The 24,343-nt window shown below is 37.1% G+C and overlaps 1 protein-coding gene, 1 non-coding gene and 1 pseudogene across 2 annotated transcripts; all 3 read right to left on the bottom strand.

The window, feature by feature from the left end:
- Positions 1–21,476, bottom strand: part of LOC105049257 (squamosa promoter-binding-like protein 12) — a 53,115-nt pseudogene extending 31,639 nt beyond the window's left edge.
- Positions 4,661–4,766, bottom strand: LOC114914408 (small nucleolar RNA R71). Its single transcript, XR_003801456.1, has one exon. It is a non-coding gene; the product is annotated as a small nucleolar RNA R71 (small nucleolar RNA).
- On the bottom strand, positions 14,192–15,471 carry LOC140859150 (squamosa promoter-binding-like protein 12). The gene has a single exon (XM_073260698.1). The coding sequence runs from the start codon at positions 15,140–15,142 to the stop codon at positions 14,486–14,488; it is 657 nt and encodes a 218-aa protein (XP_073116799.1). The 5' UTR covers positions 15,143–15,471; the 3' UTR covers positions 14,192–14,485.
- Positions 21,477–24,343: the final 2,867 nt, after the last annotated feature.

The raw sequence follows: 24,343 nt of genomic DNA, 5'->3' as shown, positions 1-24,343 counted from the left end.
CAAAATGAATTGATTTGGAAAAGATCAAGAACTTGGGATTAGGAACTCATCCTCACATTTAATCATAAAAAATAAAAGAAAATTACTTTCCAACCCTTGGTCTGAATTAATTTAACAATCACTCACTGGTCATGTCACGTTTCCATTTTGCACCCTGATGTATAATCATGAATTATTCTGTACATAATTAGGTATATTTCATGAACAGTTATGATTATTTTATATGCACTTGTTCCTGCTTTATATACACCTATACCTTATTTTGCATGTAAGGCAGCGATGAAAAGATAAACGGCCACTAAAACAAGGAAAACATGAAGTAAATTTTTGGTTAACAGATCTGGGTTATTACTGCCAGGCAAAACAACTAATTTATTTGTCCCACATCTCACCAATTGCAGACAAACAGATTGTATATGACTGTATATGTAATTATACAATACATTTTTTTTCGACTACTCTATACTGCATATGTAATAATGCAATATGTTTTCCTTATACTCTATTAGCGACAGTCATTTCTAGATGTAAGACTCTATAGGTCATTGTTATGACTGGATGTTCAGATCAATTGTCTGCAAACAAGAACAAAGTTTTGTTCTGGATGTTTGTAGGGCAAGTGGATGATCTATGGGATGAATGCTCAAGATCAAATCTAATGCAAGTCACAAAAACAAAGAAATAACATAACAATTTCCAGTAATTCAGGCACTAGAACTCTACCAGACAGAACTTCCTCTCTGCCTTGCCATTAACTGACCAACATCTTTCTTCACATTTTCATCTGATGTGTAGAGCTCCTACTCATCCTCTTTTATTGAATGTTTATGCTAGAATACTGCGGTATGGCTGGGTCATCATTCAGGAAATAAGTCAGCATTTGACAATGTTTTCACCAGACAGAAAACCAGTTAGTGAGGCTCTTGGGGCATAACACCATTTCCGTCTATACAAATTGCCTACCCTATATCAGCTCTTCTTACATATACTAAACCTCTGATATAATGTCCGATGTAACCTAGAACTTAATCATCAAGACCTCTTGTTTTCTGATGTAGGGGGGACACTATATTTCACTGAAGAAGAATGCTGATTGAGTTATCTAACCTAATAGACGGGAGTGCGGACACTATCCTTCTCCACACCCATATGATGAATCTACATTATGTAAGTTCAGAATGATCTCATCTTCATCATGTATCAACTCATATGGACATACCTCCCATAACCTGATCCTAAAACATAAGCTGAGCAACCATCTTTATTTCTAGAAAGTGGAAACTTTCTCACTCCAAGGTCAGTTAAAATGTTATTTAGGATTTTCTAACTCCCGATTGACTGTCTCTATGGATCTGTAGTGTGCTCTGATGAGTTCAATGCTCATTAAATTGATGATATCTAAAAACTTTTCTTCTAAAAAGAGAAACCAAACCAAAGAGACACCATCTTTAAAACATTTCTGCATGACTGCCTCCTAAGAAGAGATAGCAGAAACATAAAACAATATAAATTGAGAGGAACAGAAACACAACACCCATTTCCCTAATATCTTGACTTATTCCATATGAGAAATCTGGAGTGTCCATCTTAAACTGCACTCTCACTACTCTGATCAGAGGTGTCAAACAGGTTGGGAATTATGCCTTCTCAAGTGTACATTTTACATTTTTCATCCCTGGCTTCATGTTTGGCTCTCTATAAAATAAGGGATATATCAGGTCTAAGCTCAAACTAACAAGACTTGAACCTTCAATAACCATTAACATACAGAGGAGACCGTACTAAATAAGATACTAAATTAAGTCACTAAAAGTACTTAATTTTATTTAATTACTCTTCATTTACAAAGAATTTGATGCTCTCTGGTTTATTTTGCAGGTAATTGATAGATTGAACTTAATTAATTTGATTATGTGACGCAGATACGGGTGTGGCACGGATGCGGAATGGCGTTGAGAAGGAAGATCCAAAATAAAGAAGAAAATAAAGGATATATACGGCATTAGATCAAAAGAATAAATTCTCTTTGGAAGAAGTGGATGCATAAGAAGACAAGAAGGTGGTGCATTGGCTATGGCTGGGTCAAACATGAAAGGATCCAAACCAATGTGATTGTGAGCCTCCCGCTATACATGTAAAGTGGTGGGGCCAATGCATATTAAATGCACCATTTTGATTCCTTTTGGCTAGGCATGAGCTAGGAGCTTGGGCGCACGCGGCTTGAAGCACGGTTTTGGAACATGAAACACGGCAAAGAAGTGGCTGGGCGCGGTGTGAAAGTTTTGAATGGAAACAAGTGGCTAGGAGTGGCTTGAAGCACGGCCATTGGAGCACTGGCTGGATGCGGGGACCCACGCGGACGCACAGTTTTACGAAGAAAAGTATGTGGAAATGGGACGTGACTTGCATGGAGCGAGCGTAATGAGCTATTGGGATGCGAAGCAAATGCGATCTGAACGCGTGATACGAAGCCTTTAAAAGGAAAGCCGCAAGAAATGAGAGGTTGTCATTTTTCCATCTCTTCTCCCATTTTTCCACACCATCAAGACTAGGGGAGGTCCTAACCTTAGCATTCCTCTTCTCCACCAAATCCTTGCTACCCTTCCTGTCCTTCTTTCCATCGTCAATCGGCTTCCAAGAGGGGTTGCAGTTTCGCATCAAGACGAGCACTGGTCCAAAGGTTGCTGTTAGCAGAAGGATGAAGATCTCCATCATGCACGACTAGTCCCCTTGTTCTCGGGAAGAAGACACACATTGTAATAAATTTGCTTTAATATTTTATCCTTTGTATTCCTTCTATTTTACGTGAATGAATGATTAATCTTTGAATGTGCAAAGTTATTTATTTATGTTTTAAAGTTAGATTTGGTTAATTAAAATATTTTACACTCCATAAAGACACGTCGTGATCCAAGGATATAGTGCGTACCAAGAGGAAATAGATTATTCTAAATAACTAAATCAAATATTTTTTTTAATTTATGAGTTAAGATAAATAATATATTTTTTTAAGGAACGAGCCTTGACCTAAGGGTATGGTTCGTACTTGAGAAAGAAATAAACTATACCAACTTGCACTACAAAGTTTAGTAAGTGCATCGTAAAAGAAATCTAAAATCTATTTACAAAGTGGAGTCGAATTTTCGAGGCCTATTCTTATTTAATTATTTTTACTAAGTAACTTAACATTAACTATAGATTTCTTGCAAAGTAATATTTAGATCTTACATCACATCTATTGTTCTTTAATTTCACTTTCGAAATAACTGTCCGAGATCCCTATGGATCGATATCTGGTCTCACCACTTCTACATTATTAGTTAGACCAGTTTAATTATCTTTGATCACCTCACGACAAGACGTATCAAATTTTGATGCCGTTGCCGAGGATCTTGGTACAGTTATTTAGGAAAGAAACATAAAAAAAAAAATAAAAAAAAATATACTAACAACTCATAAGCTATTTAGAAAATTAGAGATCTAACCATAAAATCTAAAAAAAAATAAATTAATTTAATTTAGTCTTGCTTGTGTGCTAATCACGAAGCTTGGACATCTTGGTTTGTTGTATTTCATTTCCATAATTAATCTTAAGTGCATAACCCATTAATCAAATAACGTGGGGGACTTGATCACCTTTTCTTAACCGAAAAACCACATCCTTCATTCTGCATTAACTCAAGCCTTAATTTTAAAATCAATTAGACATCAGCCCTAAGAATTTGAGTTCAATAGGATAAGAAAGCCCTAGAGTTGGACCAGATTTGGATTGGTTAATTGCTCGGTTTCTACGGTAAGTGGTTCAAAAATTCTGATCCCGAAGAAAGATAGTTCACTAATTAAGGAAAGTTGCAAAAGTATAAAAAATCTCCCACCGATCTTACACTTATCTGACCGAGTCAGTTAGTCAGTCTTGGGCTTGGAGTGCACAAAGCTGGCCTTGAAAGTTAGGAACTGTCTAGATCTAGGTTAATCCTAAGGTAGAGAGTCCATGCTTGTTTAACTTGATTACAATTAATACTAAAACATTAACTAATTTCTCCTTTCTCATAGATTTAGGACTCTTAAATTCTTCTCTTTAGAATTCTTTCACTCCCTTCTGTTTACTAAAAAAACTAAAAAATAAAAAATAAAAACTATAAAAACTTGAACGAGGGTTTGTTTTGAATTATAACTGTGGGGGTGTATGCTTGGTCGTAGATCATTACGATCAGAAATTCAACCTTTAGACCCTGAAATAAAACGAACCATTAGAGCCAATCGAACTAGAATCATGGACCACAATCATGAGATTGATACACCACGACAGTTGAAGGAGTACTTCACTCCTTCAACATATACCTACTCTCTTTGTATATAAGTGCCTCCTGTAGAGGTAGTCCAATATGAAATCAAATCCAGTGTGATTCAGATGCTACCATCTTTTTATGGATTTGCGAATGAGGACCCTTACAAACATCTAAACGAATTCCTAGGAACTTGCTCAATGGTTAAAATCCAACACTTCTTTGATGATGCTCTCAGACTCAAGTTGTTCCCATTTTTCTGAAAGACAAGGTCAAGCATTGGTTGAACTCCTTAGACACCATAACAATTTTGACCTAGGACCAACTTTCGAAAGAATTTCTCAAGAAATACTTTCCTATAGAAAAAACTAATCAAATTAGAAAAGCCATCTCAAGTTTTCCCCAGATGGATAGAGAGATGTTCCACAAAATATGGGAGAGATTAAAAGAACTAATTAGAAAATGTCTGCACTATGCCATACCTAAGTGACAACTAGTCCAGTGCTTCTATAATGATTTATCAGAAAAGCACCAGCAAATGGTTGACTCCTCTTATGGTGGGACATTCATGCTAAAAAACGAGCATGAAGCTTGGCAACTCTTCGAGACATTGAGCGAGAACTCATTACATCACATGTCGGTTGTTCGTAGAGACCCTCCCATGACAGGACCTAAACAAGGTGGAATATACGAGGTAGGGCATTTTGTAGATATCTATAGCAAGGTAGATGAACTATCCCAAAAACTTGACTGAATACTGCAAGTCGGGCACACCTCTTCCTCATTCGCATAATTACAGAATGTTTGTATAATCTGTTCGAGTCCTACCCATCGATAGGTGATTGTCCAGCTGCATACCAATTTTCTGAGCTTGTTTAGGAGCAAGCCCATCAAGCCCAAACCTGAATGGCTCCCAGACCAAGAAATGATCCATACTCAAATACCTATAATTCGAGCTGGCGGAATCATCCGAATTTTTTTTGGAGACCACAACTTGTGGCCAACCCAGCCTCACACAGGCCCAATCATCAAGAGACAGTTCAGAAACACGTCACACGCTCAATATTCGAATGCCCCGCAATCCCAAACCCCTCCTAGCAATAATAGTTTTGCCTTTGAGGAGAAAGTGTTGTAAGCATTGAAAGGGTTTGAGATGAACACCCACATCCTCCACTCCCACACGCAATCAATAGCCAAGCTAGAGATCCAAATAGGTCAACTAGCTACTACTTTTAGTAGAAGGGAGGAAGAAAAACTTTCAAGCCAGCCCATCAGCAACCCTAAAGGGCAGTATATGGCTGAGAGCTCCATTGATCCTGAAACCTGTCCCGAACATGCGAAATCTGTAATGATCCTTAGAAGTGGGAAAGTCTTAAACCAACTAGAGAAAACCCAACAACTAGAACACATAGTACCAACCAAGCCAGAAAAGAAAACACCGAGGAGAGGAAGAAACCAATTATCCCAGCACCCGCACTTAAGGCTCCATTCCCAAGTGCTTTAGAATCCCCTCTGCCTCTCGACAAAAAGGACATCAAGATGAACGAAATGCTAGAGCTATTTAAACAAGTTCAAATAAACTTACCCCTTCTTGATGCAATTAAACAAGTCCCAACATACGCCAAATTTCTTAAAGACATGTGCACGTAAAAACGTAGATCTAAGGCACACACACCAAAGAAAGTCCAACTTACTGAGCAAGCCAGCTCAATCTTCCAACACACAACCCCATCTAAACTCAAGGATCCTGGTACCCCAATCATCTCATGTGTAATAAGGGATCTGACCATTAAGAAAGCTCTATTAGATTTAGGGACGAGTGTTAATCTTCTTTCAAGTTCAATGTACGAACTCTTTGATTTTGGAGAGTTGAAACCCACATCGATTATCTTACAATTAGTCGATAGATCTGTTAAGGTACCACGTGGGATGATAGAGAACGTGCTTGTCCAAGTAGATGAATTCTACTTTTCAGTAGACTTTCTTGTCTTAGATATAGAATCTAGTGGTAACCTTAGTCAAATTTCGATTATCCTAGGCAGACCCTTCCTAGCGATCACTAACGCTTGCATTAACTGTAGAACTGGAGTCATGAATGTATCATTCGGAAATAAAAAGTTAAGGTTGAATGTTTTCAATGCTGCTCTAGGACCACCCATAAATGATTATGGTGAGATAAATATGCTAGAGAAACTTGTAGAAGAAACTGAGCCCACTGTACTTTCACAGGATCCTCTGCAGGCCTGTCTATCTCATTTTGATGTAGACAATTTTGATATAGATGGGTACATGGGAGAAGTGAATGTCTTATTAGAGCCACCTAATTCAAAGACCACTCCTCCATGAACCGTGAATTATGAATAATTATCTACACCCTCTAGCACACCAATGGCTTTATCATTAAAAGCACCACCTACAATAGAATTAAAGTCACTCCCGATCACGTTAAAATATACATTCTTAGGATCCAATGATACCCTCCCAGTAATCATTGCGGCAGACCTAATCTCTGATAAAAAATCTCAACTTGTAGGTATCTTAAAAGAATATAAAGAAGCAATTGGATGGTCGATTGCTGATCAGAAAGGCATTGACCCTTCTATCTACATGCACCACATTTACTGTGAGGAAAATGCCAAACCCTATAGGGACATGCAATGGAGACTTAATCCTAATATGCGGGAGGTTGTAAAAAAGTAGTGAAGTGGTTAGATACAGAGATTATCTATCCGATTTCAGATAGTAAATGGGTCAGTCCCACCCAAGTAGTATCTAAGAAATCAGGTTTTACGGTGGTGGAAAATGAAAAAGGTGAACTACTCCCAACTCATACAACAGCTGGTTGGCGAGTCTGCATAGATTATAGGAAACTGAACAATGTTACTAGGAAGGATCATTTTTCATTACCCTTTATTGATCAAATCCTAGAACGATTAGCAGATCAGCACTTTTTCTGCTTCTTAGATTGTTATTCAGGATATAATCAAATACCTGTGTTTCCTAAAGATCAAGAGAAAACAACCTTCACTTGCCCCTATGGTAAGTTTGCTTTCCGACGTATGTCATTTGGGCTTTGTAATGCACCCGCTATATTCCAGCGATGCATACTGGTCATTTTCTCAGACATGGTGGATAAATTTTTGAAAATATTCATGGATGATTTTTTATATTCAGGACCACTTTCGAGAAGTATCTCAATAACATGTCTAAAGTACTAAAACGATGTATCTAGACAAATCTAGTGCCAAGTTGGTAAAAGAGTCATTTTATGGTCCGTGAAAGGATTATGTTAGGCCACATTGTTTTTGAGAGGAGGATTGAAGTGGACAAAGCTAAAGTAAAAATAATCTCAAAACTCCTACACTTCAATCAAACAAATACAATCCTTTCTCGGCCATGCTGGGTTTTATAGGAGATTCATCCAAGACTTTAGCAAAATCTCTAGAGTCCTAGACCCATGGAATATCGTACCATCCCATACCGCCCGTACCATACCGATTTCATATTGATACGTCATACCGAAGCGTACCGATATTACCATACCGTACTGAACCGCGTATCGATATTAAACAGAATTTCACCGGTACGGGATCCGATACCGGTACGGCGAACCTTACCTAGACCCTTGTGCAATTTACTTGCCAAAAAATTTTTGTCTTTGATGATGATTGCCTTAAATCCTTCCATATACTTCGCACAGTCATGACGACGACACCAATTATTAAGCCCCCTGATTGGTCCTTTCCCTTAGAGATTATGTGTGATGCATCCGATTTTGCAATTGGTGCAGTGCTAGGACAAAGAATTAATAAGGAATCATACGTGATCTATTATACTAGTAAAATCCTTTCAGATGTCTAATTGAATTATACTACTACTGAAAAGGAGTTACTAGCTGTAGCATTCGCCCTAGATAAATTTCGATCATATCTTTTAGGGTCTAAGATCCTAGTCTACTCTAATCATGTGGCATTAAAACACTTGCTCTCTAAAAAAGATACAAAGTCTAGGTTGATTAGATAGATCCTTCTTCTTCAAAACTTTGATTTAGAAATCAAAGACAAGAAGGATTCCAAAAATATGGTAGCAGATCATATTTCTAGGATCTTAGTCAAACACACAAAGGCACCGATGAGATCAAAGAGAAATTCTTTGATAAACAATTTTTTACAATCTCCTCTAATAAACTCTCTTGGTTTGCTCATATAGTTAATTACCTGGCGACAGGACAAATTCCTTCCCACCAGTCCAAACAGAAAAAGGATAGATTCTTCTCACAAATCAAATATTATTTTTGGGAGGAACCTGAACTATTTAAGTATTGTTCCGATCAGGTAATTCGACGTTGTGTCTTCGAGGGTGAATTTAAAAGCATACTCACTTTTTGTCACTCCCTTGCCTGTGGGGGATACTTTAGTGGGAGAAAAATTGTAGCAAAAGTGCTGCAAAGTGGATTCTACTGGCCAACTCTATTCAAAGATGCATACGAATTTGACTGTAATTGCCTAAGATATTAGCAAACAGAGAATATTTCAAGAAAAGATATGATGCCCCTATCTCCTATTCTAGTCGTAGAAATTTTTGATGTCCAGAGAATCGACTTTGTGAGACCCTTTCCTTCTTCATTCGGATATGAGTACATACTGATCGCAGTGGACTATGTATCGAAATGGATGGAGGCCATGGCAATCCAAACCAATGATCATAAAGTCATGATCAAGTTCATTTAGCATAACATCTTTAGTCGGTTTGGGTGCCCAAGAGCCATAATTAGCGATGGGGGTGTACACTTCACAAATAGGCACTTGGACACACTAATGAAAAAATATGAGATAACTCATAAAGTTGCCAACCCTATCACCCCCAGACAAGTGGTCAAGTAGAGGTCTCCAATAGGGAGATCAAACACATTCTTGAAAAAATGATAAGATTCGACAGAAAAGACTGATCAGCATGTTTAGATGATACACTATGGGCCTACCATACTGCCTTTAAAACATCCATAGAAATGTCTCCTTATCGGTTTATTTTTGAAAAAGCTTGTCATCTGCCAGTCGAATTAGAACACAATGCATTTTGTGCCATTCGGCAATTTAATTTTGTCATGAAAAATACAGGTTCCAATAGGAGACTTCAATTGAATGAATTAGAAGAGTTACGCAATGAAGCTTATAAGAATGCTAGAATTTATAAATATCAAACTAAAGCACACCACGATAAATTCATTGCACGAAAAATATTCGAGCCCGATCAAAAAGTATGGCTCTTTAATTCTAGGTTGCATCTTTTTCCCGAAAAACTTTGCTTATACTGGGATGGACCCTTCGTCGTGACCCAAATCTTTCCCAATAGAACCATAGAACTCAGAGATCCTAAACAAAGGACTACTTTTAAGGTAAATGGCCAGCGTTTGAAACCATATCTGAAAGAAATCAATGACAGGGAACTAATTGAATCTGTTGATCTAGTGGATCCAGTCTAAGCACCGCTATGATACTTAGCACAATCTGGCTGAATACTTTAAATTTAGCACTCCTAAGAGACAATCCAATTTATGTATTTCTTTCAATTATCTAGCTTCTTTTTTTTCATAAAAAAATCCGAGAAGGGCAATTAGCCAAGTTGGGGAGAGCATCCCATCTAAGGTCCAGATAGAATCACAAATAAATCATGCCCACAAAAAGAGAACCTCTCACCCAACAATCAATGAGCACATCGAATCCAGGTGGTATCCCTCTTTGCAATTTCTTTCTCTATTTTATTCTACTTTGTTATTTTTTTCTTTCATTGGGGATAATGAAAATAAAGTTTGGGAGGGAGGGTGAATAATTAAATTAATCAAGTCCTCAAGTATGATCATAATCAATTTTATATACCAAATTTTATCTCGATTTGAAATTAATCGGATATTCTAATTGATGAATGATTAATGATGCAAATAATTTTAGAGATATTGAGAGGTAAATTATTAAGAAAGCCCAATAAATGATAGGATTTAGATCAAAATAAATTTTAGAATGATTTCAAAACCTTCTGCCCAATGATCTCAATGAAGAATCTACTTCATGGGGGTATAAGTGAAAAGGTCAAAGTATGCATAAAATCCACTTTAAAGTCTATTTAGATTAATAAAATAGATATTTGGTATCTCTCACTGAGTAATCAGACTCCTTTGCTAAAGTAAGCATTATCGTTCGTGTCAAAAGGTGAGAATGTAAAAGAATTTTTTGTAAAGTCAATTTTAACTCGTAGTCTTTTTGACTCAAATCATTAAGCCTGAGGGGTGTTCTATAGTTAATGTCCTAAAACCAACTAGTTTGAGAGTCATTGGCTTAAAGCTCGTTATAAGGATCAACTAGAAAACTTAAAAGGTTAGGACAATGTGCTGACTATACACGTAAATAATTATTTTTTTTTAAAAAAGAAGAGAGATAGAGAGAATAAAGAGACTAAATTGCAAGAAGATACTACACTAAGCCCACAGTAAGTTAAAGGACTTAAAAGAGTGAGGTGGAAAGTTGATGAAAGAAAAACTCCAAAAATTTTTATGGACTTCACTCAACTACTAGATGGGTAGAATTGATAATTCAATGAAGTATTCCTTTGATGGTCTAGCTGGATATCAACTGACCTTAGAACTATCAAGGTACCTCTCATTTCTAAGATGAGTCGGTACATATTATTAATTTATCTACTTTATTCGAGGACGAACAAAGTTCAAGTTGGAGAGTGTGATAAATACTTAAATTAAGTCACTAGAAGCACTCAATTTTATTTAATTGCTCTTCATTTATTAAAAATTTGATGCTCTCTAATTTATTTTGCAGGTAATTGATAGATTGGACTTGATTAATTTGATTATGTGATGCAGACACGGGCGTGATACAGATGCAGAACGGCGCTAAGAAAGAAGATCCCAAATAAAGAATAAAATGAGGGATATATGTGGCATTGGACCAAAAAAATAAATTTTCTTTGGAAGAAGTGGATGCATAAGAAGACAAGAAGATGGTGCCTTAGTTACGGCTAGGTCAAACATGAAAGGATCAAAACTATGTGATTGTAGACCACCCGCTATACATGGAAAGCAGTGGGGCCAATGCACATTAAATGTACCACTTTGATTCCTTTTGGTTGGGCGTGAGTTGGGAGCTTGGGCGCGCGTGAGCATTAAATGCAGCAAAGTGACTGGATACAGTGTGAAAGTTTTGAACGGAAACAAGTGACTGGAACCGGCTTGAAGCTCGATCATTGGAGCACTGGCTGGACGTAGGGACTTATACGGATGTACGATTTTACGAAGAAAAGAACGTGAAAATGGGATGCGACTTGCATGGAGTGGTTGTTGAGATGCGAAGCAAACGCGATCTGAACGTGTGACATGAAGTCTTTAAAAGAAAGATGGTAGGAAATGAGAGGGGATCGTCGAATATTTTCTCCTTCCACACCCAAAGCCCCAGAGGCTGCCATTTCTCCATCTCTTCTCTCTCTCTCACTTCTTCACGCCACCAACACTAGAGGAGGTCCTAATCTTAGCATTCTTTTTCTTCACCAAATCCTTGTTGCCCTTCCTATTCTTCTTCCCATCGTCAATCTGCTTCCAAGAGGGGTTGCAGTTTCGCATCAAGAGAAGCAGTGGTCCAAAAGTTGCTGTCAGCAGAAGGATGAAGATCTCCACCATACGCAGCTAGTTCCCTTCTTCTCGGAAAGAAGACACACATTGTAACCGATTTGCTTTAATGTTTTATCCTTTGTATTTTCCTATTTTACGTCAATGAATGATTTATCTTTGAATGTGCAAAGTTGTTTGTTTATGTTTAAAAGTTAGATTTGGATAATTAAAATATTTTATACTCCTTAAAGATATGCCATGATCCAAGGATACGATGCGTACCAAGAGGGGATAGATTATTCTAAATAACCAAATCAATCATTTTTTTAATTTATGAGTCAAGATAAATATCATATTTTCTTAAGAGATGAGCTGTGACCTAAGGGTACGGTTCGTACTTGAGAAAGAAATAAACTATATCAACTTGCACCACAAAGTTTACTAAATGCACCGTAAAAAGGATCTAAAATCTGTTTACAAAGTGGAGTCGAATTCCCGAGGTCTGTTCTTATTGAATTATTTTGACCAAATAACTTAGCATTAACTTTAGATTTCTTGCAAAATGATATTTAGTTCTTACATCACACCTATTGCACTTTAATTTCACTTTCGCAATAACTACCGGAGATCCATGTGGATCGATATCTGGTCTCACCACTTCTATATTATTAGTTAGACTAGTTTAATTATCTTTGATCGCCTCACGACAAGGCGCATCACTCACTCCTTGTTCTATTTTTTTTTTTGGGGGGGATATAATTGAGGTGGCATCTTAACCCAACTGATCTAAGCTAGTTACCTTCCCTCTTGCAGTCCTCTCAACCACTAGTTAGTCCTTAATCCCCAGGCTAGATAGCATGAAACATGAGGTTCATGCTATCCATCTTAATCTAAACAACATTCCCTCTAATCCCAACAACTATCTTCTAACTCATTGGAAAAAGAGATCCCTAATCCCCTTTGTCCGTTTCCCAAGGAACCTAGATTTTTACAATTTGTACCAACCTCAACATGGTATCCCAGTATCAGCAGAGTCTGCGGACCATATTGACAGGCTTACAGGCATTCATTGGACAAGGGTAATTTTTCCTTTTATGAAGATTAAGTTCGCCTACCTCCACAAATATATCAAGACTACCTTTTCCACTAGTGTTTCCAAAACAGTGCTTCCACAATCTCTCCAATCCTTAGTGGCAACCTTATATGGTAAACATATAAATGATCCCACCTAACCACCCACGTGTTATGTGAACATCGAACAACACTAGATTAGGCATATTAGATTAAGTTTTTCATGAAACAATTCATAAAAATGAGGAAAGAAAGTCCGGCATATTAGATTAATGGCCAGATTTTCAGCATTCCTAGGTGAGAAATAGACTTATCAAGCAATGAATAAGAACTTCTAATCTTGGTCATAAACAAGGAAAGTAATCTCTCTTAAAACAAATAAATCCAGATAATAGCGTAATGTTATCCAGCTTAATCATATAATGGCATACTGCATAATTCAAATAAAGTTAATTATTTCTTTAGCAAACTTCAAAAAACAGAACATTCAATTTCAGATGAAGGATCTTTTATGTACATGCACATGTAGATTAACCTCATCTAGCTACTGAGTGAACTACCACCTTCCTGGCCCCTATGTAGGGCCAACCAGCATTCCACGTGGGGACCATAAACAAATGGAAGAAACTTCGGTTGATGTGCCATGAGGTCAAGATTTATCCACATGTGCTCAAGGTTCAGAAATAGAACAGTTCTATGAAGACCTTTACTTCTTGTAATATTTGCTTCATCTGGAGCATGACTTCTCCATATTTTCGGTTAGATGAGAAAATGATACGACTATTTCTAGGAGCAATGGAATATCTACCATTGAAACCATTAGCTACTGCTTGATTCATGCCTTGTGTATAAGGAAAGATGTCAAAGAGAGGATGAAGCATATCATATTCCAAAATTAGATTTCATTATATCATTCATCTCGGAAGGGAAATGATGGCCGAAGAATACCATAAAATGATGAAGAAAGCCTTGAAGAATTGAATGAGATAATTTTTTTGCTGTGGTTTGCGTCGACGTGCATTATGATCAGATAGACGTCTGCGGCAGCTTCGTTTTTTCTGATCAAACTCGGACAAGTCATGGAAGAAAAACATAAATTCATACATATTTATGGAATAAAAGGACATGCTTGAAGTTGGGATTATGAAAAGCTATCAACTCAGGAAGCATGTGTAATATTAACCTGAAGACAACCATGAAGCCTTATCACAAAAATGTGAAATCAGGTTAACAAATTCATCATTTATTCATTTTAAAAAGTACATCCTCGGATATTGCTGGTGCTTTCAAATTCTTTATTATCATGCTACCAATTACAGGCAACAAAATGGTCCTATATATCTGGCAGCTCAGAGCTGCTACAACTGAGATTCACAACATCACTTGCAGTGAAAAGTGAAGAACAAATACCATCTCAAGTAACTGGTGAAGGTCCCACTAAGAAGATAAGAATCCTAACCACAAAGCTTTCAGCATTGTGATAGGTTAAGATTGCTAAATAACAATTAAAAGAGTCTTACGTGCTACACTGTTGACAAAACCGGCACTCTTGACCAGCAACAATAACCTTGGGTGATTTAGAATGGCTTTCACAGACTCTGTGCTTGCGATGATAATCTTTAGCTGCAGTGAGATTAATGTTACAACCCTCAACCTGGCAAGTAGTCTGCATGCTCTGATGAGACATCCTTGTCTTCTTAACCAAGGTGGTTGATGGCGTCATGGAAGAAGCAGATGAATTCTTGATGTTATTCCTTGCACAGACATCTTCAAAGTAGGTCCTCTTGCCAAGCTTCAGACCCATTGGTGGTTCACCAGGACCAACTTTAGCGATGGCTACAGGAGAAGTTCCGGGGTCTTCTTCCCTGGCTAATTCTTTGCTCTTGCTTAGATTCCTAGGAAACACTTCAACTGCCTCAAAGTTGAACTCTGGCACTTTTGACGAAGAATACATGGAGGCTGAGATGGAACTCTTGGATGAACCATTGCCCAATTCTGAGCCAGAACAGGCACCCCTGCTAGATGAATACAGAGTTGCGTCACCAATTCTTCCCGCACTTTCAACCTTCCACTCGTCCTGCTGTGCGGGTCTAGAAAGCTCGCTTTCTTTCCCACTGAATAGCGCCAAATTTTCCCAATCCCACTGCAAGGCAGCCTTGGAATTCCAGTCCATTCCAAGAGAAGTCTTTACAGAAAGATTACATGTAATCCTGAACTCTGCTTGTTCAGCACTGGACGCTAAGCACAAACTACGCAAATAAATCCAGGCACCATCAGTCAACAGATCGAGCGAAAATGGTGTGATGCCAATGGCAACTGGAGCAAGCAAATCGATCAATCAGTGTGGATAACGTTAGAAAAGGAACTGATGGAAACCAGAACTTAATTTATCTCCTGAAATTATGCCAACCAAGCTGGTACAGCAGATGTTGGCAAACTCAGCCATCAGATAAAAAAATGGCGCGCGTGACAAAACCGGAGGTGGAGAATTAGCCCTCATCGACTTACTTCGCTAATCCATGGTTCAATGCCGACGAGATCCTCGATAGCAAGGGTCCCCTTCGCCACCTTTTTTCGTTATGGTCAAGACTTGAAACATCGAGAGAGAAGATTCATTCGGCCATGAATCTCCGGATGCAAAATCCACCAAGACCTATCCCACCTGACGCCTGGCCTGCACTTAAAGCCAAGTGAATGAGCCAGAGTGATGCTTCATGCCCCTGAAACAAAGAGGGGAGTGAATGGACACAATTGAGGTCCTCAAAATTCAGCAGAAAAGATCTCACCTGACCTTGTGACCTTGTTTGGATAACGTATTTGAAATTCCTCCAATCCTGCCAGGAGATCGTAACCAAATAGGAAAATAAATTAGCTCTGTTAAGCTGCGATCGTGACCGAGTCTTTCAGCATCCCCTCGCTAGCACCGGCTATTTGTACGAGAAACGTGAACAATCATTTACTTGTTTAATTTCAAAAAGAAAAGAAACGTGATGCTGTGGAGACACCAAAGACGGAGGAGCACACCAACGAAGGCGACGGTTGTTTGTTGTCCCCCTCTATTTTTTTTTTCCTCTTTTCTTTTCTTTTCTTTTTGTTTGTTTTTTTTTAAATAATCTTTTTACTGCAGTCAGTCACCAAGCTAATCAAGAACAGGAAATCTAGCGTTTACTGCCTCCTCTTCTTCTAGGAACATTTTCTGAAACAGGACCGGAATAATTGGCTTAGAAGGATGAGGAAGAAAGAAGAAGAAAAACCCATCTAATATTACGTTACCTACCTAATTTCGTAACCACAACCACATAGTATGGTATCCATCGATCGATTGAAAGCCATCCATAAATCTATCCCCCAAAAAAACCTGATTCACGAATCAGCCATCAATCCCCGGATGCCTGGCCCGAAGGGGATTCGCTTTTTCGTCTCTCTTTTTTTTTTTTTTTTTTTAAATTAATAATAATAATAACAATAAATCCTCCAGAGCAATTTCTTTTCCCAAATCTGGACGTGAAAATTAACCATCAATCACGTTTTTATCGTGAGTTGCAGAGCCAGAGGAAGTCGGGGGTCCGATCCCCGAAGGAGGAGGGAGGACTTTTTTTATAAAAAAAAATCCACCTTTTTCCCATTTCTTGTTCTCCTCTTGTCAGGCCTGGGATGATGATGATGATAGTAGTTACGAGCGGCTGAAGGGCAAGACCACTAAAGTCCTTGCCTTAGGCCTCCGCCCCTCAGGAGGCCCTCCGCTCGGCGCTCGCTCGCATCCGGCTGCCCGGCATCACGGTCTAGCCTCTGCCTCCGGGCGGCATCCCGGTCCAGGCGTCCAGCCTCCGCCTCCGATGTCCTGGTCCCGCTTGAGCCATCTCCAGGCCTCCGACGCTCCGCCTCCATACCTCCGCGGCTCTGCCTCCGGCATCCCAGTCCCGCCCCGCCTCCAAGTCCACACCCTGCGCCAGCCCCCGCCTCGACGAGATCCACCAGCGCCTCCCCTCCCTCGAGGCCTCCGTCCGCCCGATCCGCGCCCACCGCGACGCCCTCGCTGCCGTCGGCGGCCATATCGACCGCGCCGTCAGCCCCGCTGCCGCCGTTCTCAAGGTGTTTGACGCCGTCCACGGCCTCGAGCGGCCCCTCCTCTCCGACCCCGACGCCGACCTCCCTGGCTACCTCTCCGTCCTCAAGCGCCTCGAGGAGGCTCTCCGCTTCCTCTCCGACAACTGCGGCCTCGCCGTCCAGTGGCTCGATGACATCGTCGACTACCTCGACGATCATTCCGTCGCCGACGGGCACAGCCGTCAGCCGTCCAAGACCACCACCGGTAAGTTTCTTCTTTTTTCTTGTTTTTCGGCACTCCCCCTCCACCCCGCTTGGTGCGCCGGGCCGGCGGGCCGCCGGGCCAGCGGGCCGCCGGTCCGCCTTCGTTTCTCGAAAGCCAGAGCCCGGAAGAAGGCCCCTCCCTGGCGGCCTGCGCAGCCCCCAAGTCCCCCCGAGGGTGAGGTCGCCTGTCGCGGCTCGTCGACGGCCGATCGGCGGTGACCGGTCACAGCCACGGAAGATGAAAGGGTTGTGCTGCTGTGGCATCAGTTTTTTTTTTTTTTCAAAAATCAAAACACGTGGCCGGTGGCTGATGGGCAGGTAGCGTGGCTGCGTGGGAAAAAAAAAAGGGGAGGCGGGCGGCAGCATTACAGTGGTAATTAAAACGATCCAACCACTTCAACGGCAAAATTTCAACGGTCACTTTTTTTTTTTTTTATAAAACTAACCTGAATTGCTACTTTTTCTTTTATATTATTATATTTAGACAATTGATAAAAATATTGTGGAACAGTGTTGCAGTGGATGCTCCATATTTTACACAGCATTCAACAATCGGGTGCTATTATTCTCATTTGCAATCAGCATTGAACAATCGGATACTATTATTCTAATCTTTATCTATTTTTTATTTAATTTAAAAATTATATTATATTATTATATATTATTTTTATTTTATTTAATATTTGATTCATTGAATTAAAAATTTTGATTGTTGATCTTGTATTGGCTATTTAAGAAATATAAAATAATTATAATAGTTATATCTTTTTGATAATTCATAATAAGAATTTAAATATGTCAACTCGAAAATATAAATCTGGTTATTCAAAGCTTCAAAAAAAAATAAAAATTGAAAGTTTAATACAATCTTAAAAAGAAGCTCTTGATAATTTCTTTACAAGTAATAAAAATAATAAATTAAAAAATATTGATGAATGTTCTTTAAATGAACAAGTTAATAATTCTTTAGAATTAAATGATAATGAAATATTAGAAGAAGAAAAAGTCAACGAAGAGATTCAAGATAATCTTCAAAGTCATAGTGAAGAAAATCAATCGGTTAATTTAAATGATTGCATTCCTAAAAATATTTATGATCCAAGTCAATGGACAAATATTGATACAAATTTGAGAGATTTATTAGTAGAAAAAGGTCCAATTAGAATTGATGATATAGATTTTCCTAAAGATAAATTTTCAAGATATTTTTCTACTACATACTATATTCAAAAGTTGACAAACGGAGAGAAGCATGAAAGAAGATGGCTAGTTTATTCAAAAGACTTAGACATAGTATTTTTTTTTTGTTGCAAATTATTTAATTCTGCTTCTAGTATAAGTAAACTAGCTAATGTTGGTAGTAGAGATCGGAGAAATCTTAGTGCTAAACTTAAGAGTCATGAGATGAGTAATGAGCATGTTATTAATATGTGTTCATGGATTGATTTAGAAATGAGACTATTAAAAAATAAAATAATTGATAAAAATATTCAAGAACAAATAAATAAAGATGAAGAACATTAGAAAAAAGTCTTATTAAGAATTTTTGCTGTAGTAAAAATTCTTGGTAAAAATAATTTAGCTTTTCGTGGAAAAAATGAAAAGATCTATCAAACAAATAATGAAAATTTTTTAAGTCTAATTGAAATGATTGCAGAATTCGATCCGGTAATGCAAAAACATATTCGACGTATTAAAGATGATAAAATTCATACCCATTATCTTGGACATAATGTACAAAATAAATTGATAAATTTGTTAGCAAATAAAATTAAAAATAAAATTATTAAAAAAATTTTAGAAGTAAAATATTATTCAATAATACTTGATTGCACTCCAGATACAAGTCATCAAGAGCAAATATCTTTTATATTACGATATGTAGATATTTCATCAAGTCCAATCAAAATTATGAAATATTTTTTTGAATTCTTAAAAGTAGATGATACAACTGGAAAAGGTCTTTTTGATGTCATTATGGATGAAATAAAATATATTGGACTTGATATTAATAATTTAAGAGGACAAGGATATGATAATGGATCTAATATGAAGGGCAAACAGCAAGGAGTGCAAAAAAGACTTTTAGATATAAATCCTAGATCTTTTTATACATCATGTGGTTGTCATAGTTTAAATTTAGTACTTTGTGATATTGCTAGTTCTTGTACTAAAGCTATATCATTTTTTGGAGTGGTACGACGTATCTATTTACTTTTTTCTTCTTCTACTAAACGATAGAAAATTTTGCAAGATAATATTTCTGGTCTAACTCTTAAATCATTATCACAAACACGTTGGGAAAGTCGTATTGAAAGTATTAAAGCAATAAGATTTCAAGCTCCACAAATAAGAAATGCTTTATTGGAATTAGCAGAAGTTAGTGAAGATCCTAAAACTAAAAGTAAAGCTAATTGCTTAGCAACATATGAGCTTGAAAATTTTGAGTTTTTATTAGGCATGACTATTTGGTATGATATATTATTTGCTGTTAATTCAGTTAGCAAAAGTTTACAATCAACATATATGCATATTGATGTTGCTATAGAACAATTAAAAGGTCTTCTTTCTTTTTTTGAAAAATATAGAGAAGATGGATTTGCATCCGCTATGATTTCTTCTAAAGAAATTACATTTGAAATGAAAATAGAACCTAAATTTCATGATAAGCGTATCATTTGCAGAAAGAAACAATTTGATGAGAATGTTGACAATGAAATAACAAAATCTCTTGAAGAATCATTTAGAATTGATTATTTCTTATATATAGTAGATCAAGTAATTTTTTCACTCCAAAATAGATTTGAACAATTTAAGATATATGAAAATATTTTTAGTTTTGTATTTAGTGGTAAAAAATTGAAGTCATTAGATAATGATAGTTTAAAAGAATATTGTCTTAATCTTGAGTATTCTTTAAAATATAATAACTACTCTGATATTGGTGGTTTAGATTTATTTTCAGAGCTAAAAATTTTAAAAGAAATTATACAAGTGGAAGATAACAGTCCAATGGATATACTCAATCATATAAGACGATTCGACTCTTTTCCAAATGCATATATTGCTTTTAGAATAATGTTAACAATTCCAGTAAGTGTTGCTTTAGCAGAAAGAAGTTTTTCAAAATTAAAATTAATAAAATTTTACTTAAGATCAACAATGTCTCAAGAAAGATTAAATGAATTGGCTATATTATCAATTGAAAAAGAAATATTAGGAGAACTTGATTATAAAAATTTGATTAAAAATTTTGCATCTCAAAAAGTTAGAAAAATAAAATTTTAATAAAAAAATTATATAAATTTTAATTAAATAATTATATTTTAGTTTTTAATTTTAAGCTTCCAAATATGTTGAGCCGCCCACTAGTACTTATTGTACAACAGGGGGAAAAAACCCAGATCCACTTCTGGTTGGTAGTTCCTTTGGCCGGATTCTACGAAGAAGAGGAGAGGAAAATTCCTTTCTACGGGGACCGCTGCAATTTTTTTTTTTTCCGTTCCCGACAAGAATATAATGACAAATAGACAGGGGGAAGGAATTCAAGAGCAGAATTTTCAAATTCTCCAACGAAGAGACACATGCCATTAAAATTACTTAACCAGTGCGAAAGAGTCTTTGACTTTGGAAAAGCAAAACGTTTTCCATCAAAAAAAAAAAAAAAAACGTCCAGAAACTTACCGCCCATCACTAGCAGGAGCGAATCTTTGTTGCTGCGCGGCGCCGCTCGCTCCAAATCTCCTTCTGTCCGTCCTTATTTTTTCATCGATTGAAAAATATAATACCATATGGGGTGCCCTCGATTGCCTTTTTTTTTTTTTTTTTTTGGTTTTTGGTTTTTCTTGAATCACTTGGGTGTCTGATTTTCCCCGGCTCTATTACTGGCTCTGGCTTGAAGAGGGGCGGGCTGGAGGAGCAGAGCGACCGCGAGATAAATAAAGAAGGAAAGCCCCCAACCACTCTTTTTCCCTTCCTAATGTAGAAGGTGGCGCCCCTTTTCAATTCTTATCTTAGAATAGAGAGAACGAGAGAGAAAGAAACCGACTCCGACAGTGAGTGAACGAGAAAGGGGATAAGATAGACGGTGGGAGCAGGAGAAGCGAAACGGATGGACCGGAGGCCGCACTGACTTATATTACCGACCAACAATGATATATTGAACACCGGAAGAAGAAGACGACGACGAGGAGCAGGAGAAGAATAACATCCAGCGACAAGCCGTTTATTTATAGGATGGAAAGTAGCCGCATCAAAGTAATACATGTGTACACACACACACACACACGCATGAGTGTATACGCATGCATGTAAGTACTCGTAGTCTTACGCTCTTTTAAATTAAATTTTTACCTCTCTCGACCTCCGACCTTGGTTGATTAATTGATATTGCATCTCGCCAATGTGAAAATTTTTCTGATTATGACTTATCATTAATTAATTATTTTATTTTATTAAAATAGATTGATTATATAATTCAAATTGATGGACATATATATAAGCCCATTGTTATTGGTGATCCATATGTTTTGGGCTATATAAGCCTTATGTTGGACGATGTAGTTAGGACGGTACAATATAGGTCTGAACTTAACTTAAGTCCGTGATAGGAGGACCTGTTAGAGTTTACTTTAGATTTGGCTAGGTCTCCTCTCTACTTTCTATAAATACTATGAGATTAGTTTTCAGACTTACTCCATCAAATAGTTGCTTGAGGAAGCTGGGGGGAAGGATTTGGCCTTCGATGTTCGCGTGAGCATTTGTGATTGATCGGGCTTTGAAAATCAACAGTGAATATAGATACGCATCTATGATTTTGCATTCTAATCTTATGCACATGGTCTTAGAAAAATCCCTACAATTGGTATCAGAGCACATCATTTTTGTAGGAGATTAATAAAAAAAAAAAAAAAAAGAGAGATAGATCTCCCTGGGCCGTTCTCTCTTCTCTTCTTTTTCCTATCACCGTTGGACTGTGCTCCAGCATCCATCGGGATGAGCTGATGGTGAGGGGACGTCAATGATTCCAATTTAGATCCCAAACAGGCAAGAACCAAAAAAAAGAAGGAGAGAGAAAAAGGGTCGGTTCTTCCTGTGCTCCTTTTTCTTTTGAACCGCCAGCCGCCTCCTCTTCCCACGCATGGTTGCTCGGCACGGCACCACCGACGGCGTTTGATCTCCGTCGAGCCCGATTTTTTCTTTTTCTTCCATCATCAAAAAAAAAAAAACTAAAAAAGGAGGGTCGATGGTTCCTACTGCCGTGCCCTTCTCCTTCTCCTTTGCTGCTACCACAAGTGGCCGTTTGGCTAGGGAGCGTCGTGAATAAGATCGACGGCGGTGACGGATGCGGCTCGCCAGCCACTCGATCATCCAAATTAAAAAAAAATAAAATATAGTGGAAACCATCGGATCTCGATAGACTGACGGTTTTCCCTTGATTGCCGGCAGCTACCAGTGGTTGGCGTCAAGAAGATGGCAGAGGCCAATCGATCGGCTAGTTTTCGATCGCCGCCAGTCAGATTTTGTGGAGGAGGGCGCCGGTTATGGCCCCCTCTCTTTTCGCTGCCCATCATGAGAAAGAAGGGATCCTTAACAGGTTTCGGGTTTCAACCCGAAATCCGAACCCAATTTGCTTGATTTTGTTTTATGGCATCTTTTGCATTTTAGTTCTGCAGAATACAAAATTTAATTTCAGTCCCAATAAAATCAAAGTTTAGTCCCTGTTGTGGAATTTATTGTATAAAGTTTCATGTATTACTGTTTAGCCCCTTCTAAAGTTTTTAATTTCAAAATAGTACTTCAAAACTTCAGTTTAATCCTTATAAAGGTTAATTTTTAATGATAGTCCTTAGAAATTAATTTTTTTGATATTTCTATAATTATGTGATGTATGCTATTTTTTAAAATATTTTTTGAGGCATAATAGTTTGAAAAATTATTATGGCATGTGATAGACCCTCTGCTAGCATGTACTTTCTCTGATTGCATGTATATTTTATATACTTTCAATTTTCCTTTAGGAGGTTAAATATGTTAAAATCTAAATTATTTATTTGAGCTGTACAAATTTATTACTGTATTTAGAATACAATATTATATTGTAATATGATCAGTGGGGTATATATTGTTAAGTATCTCATTCTGGACTTGATCATTTATGGGCATATATTTGGTTAAAGTATGTCAAATTATATGTGTTTGTGCATTTATTTTTCTGTATGGATAATTTTGTGAGTTGGCATAAATATTTATCACCAAAGTGGTTTATTTATGTTAGTTCATAAGATTTTTCATCATGAGAGTGATATTTTCTAGTTATGACTAAGGATAAGCAAAAATCAAACCTGAACCAATCAAACTGATGAAATCGAATCAAACCGCAGGTTTGGTTTGATTTAAAATTTTATTCGGTTTGGTTTGGTTGATTTTTGATATATAAAAAATATATTTGGATTGATTCAGATTTATCAGTAAATAAAATCGTTCTCAAATCGAATCAGACTGGCCTTAATAAAACGACGTCATTTTGATTAGAATGTTGTTTATGTTGGAGTATTAATATATTAGAAAATAATTTTAAATTTATGATGTTATTTATTAATTTAGTTTTGTGTTAATTAGTCTTAAACCTTAAGTGATTTACTTACTGGATTGTTTATTTTTTTTGTAATGTGCTGGAGATCTTTACCTTAATCCTTAATGATAGTGTTTATTTAAGAATTTTATTTTATTGAGTGACAATATCTTATATCAATTTAAATTATTTTATTTGATAAATTCTTTTGATGGTACTCTTATATGAAAAAAAAATAAATCTTTATGAATCATAAAATAATAATAATAATAATAATAATAATAATAATAATAATAATAATAATAATAATAATAATAATAATAATAATAATATAAACCGACAAACCAAACCAAATCAAACCGTTTAAATCATGTTGGTTTGGTTTGGTTTCAATCTTCTATTAGTCTGATTTAGTTTCTAGAAATGTCAAACCGTTTATGACTGGTTCGGCTTAGGTTTGAGTATGAAATTGGTCCAAATCGGACCATG

Source organism: Elaeis guineensis, chromosome 7, assembly GCF_000442705.2.
Source record: "Elaeis guineensis isolate ETL-2024a chromosome 7, EG11, whole genome shotgun sequence".
NCBI classification, from domain to species: domain Eukaryota; kingdom Viridiplantae; phylum Streptophyta; class Magnoliopsida; order Arecales; family Arecaceae; genus Elaeis; species Elaeis guineensis.
Note: the sequence above shows the minus strand (reverse complement) of the source record. Positions and strands in the feature narration are given on the sequence as shown.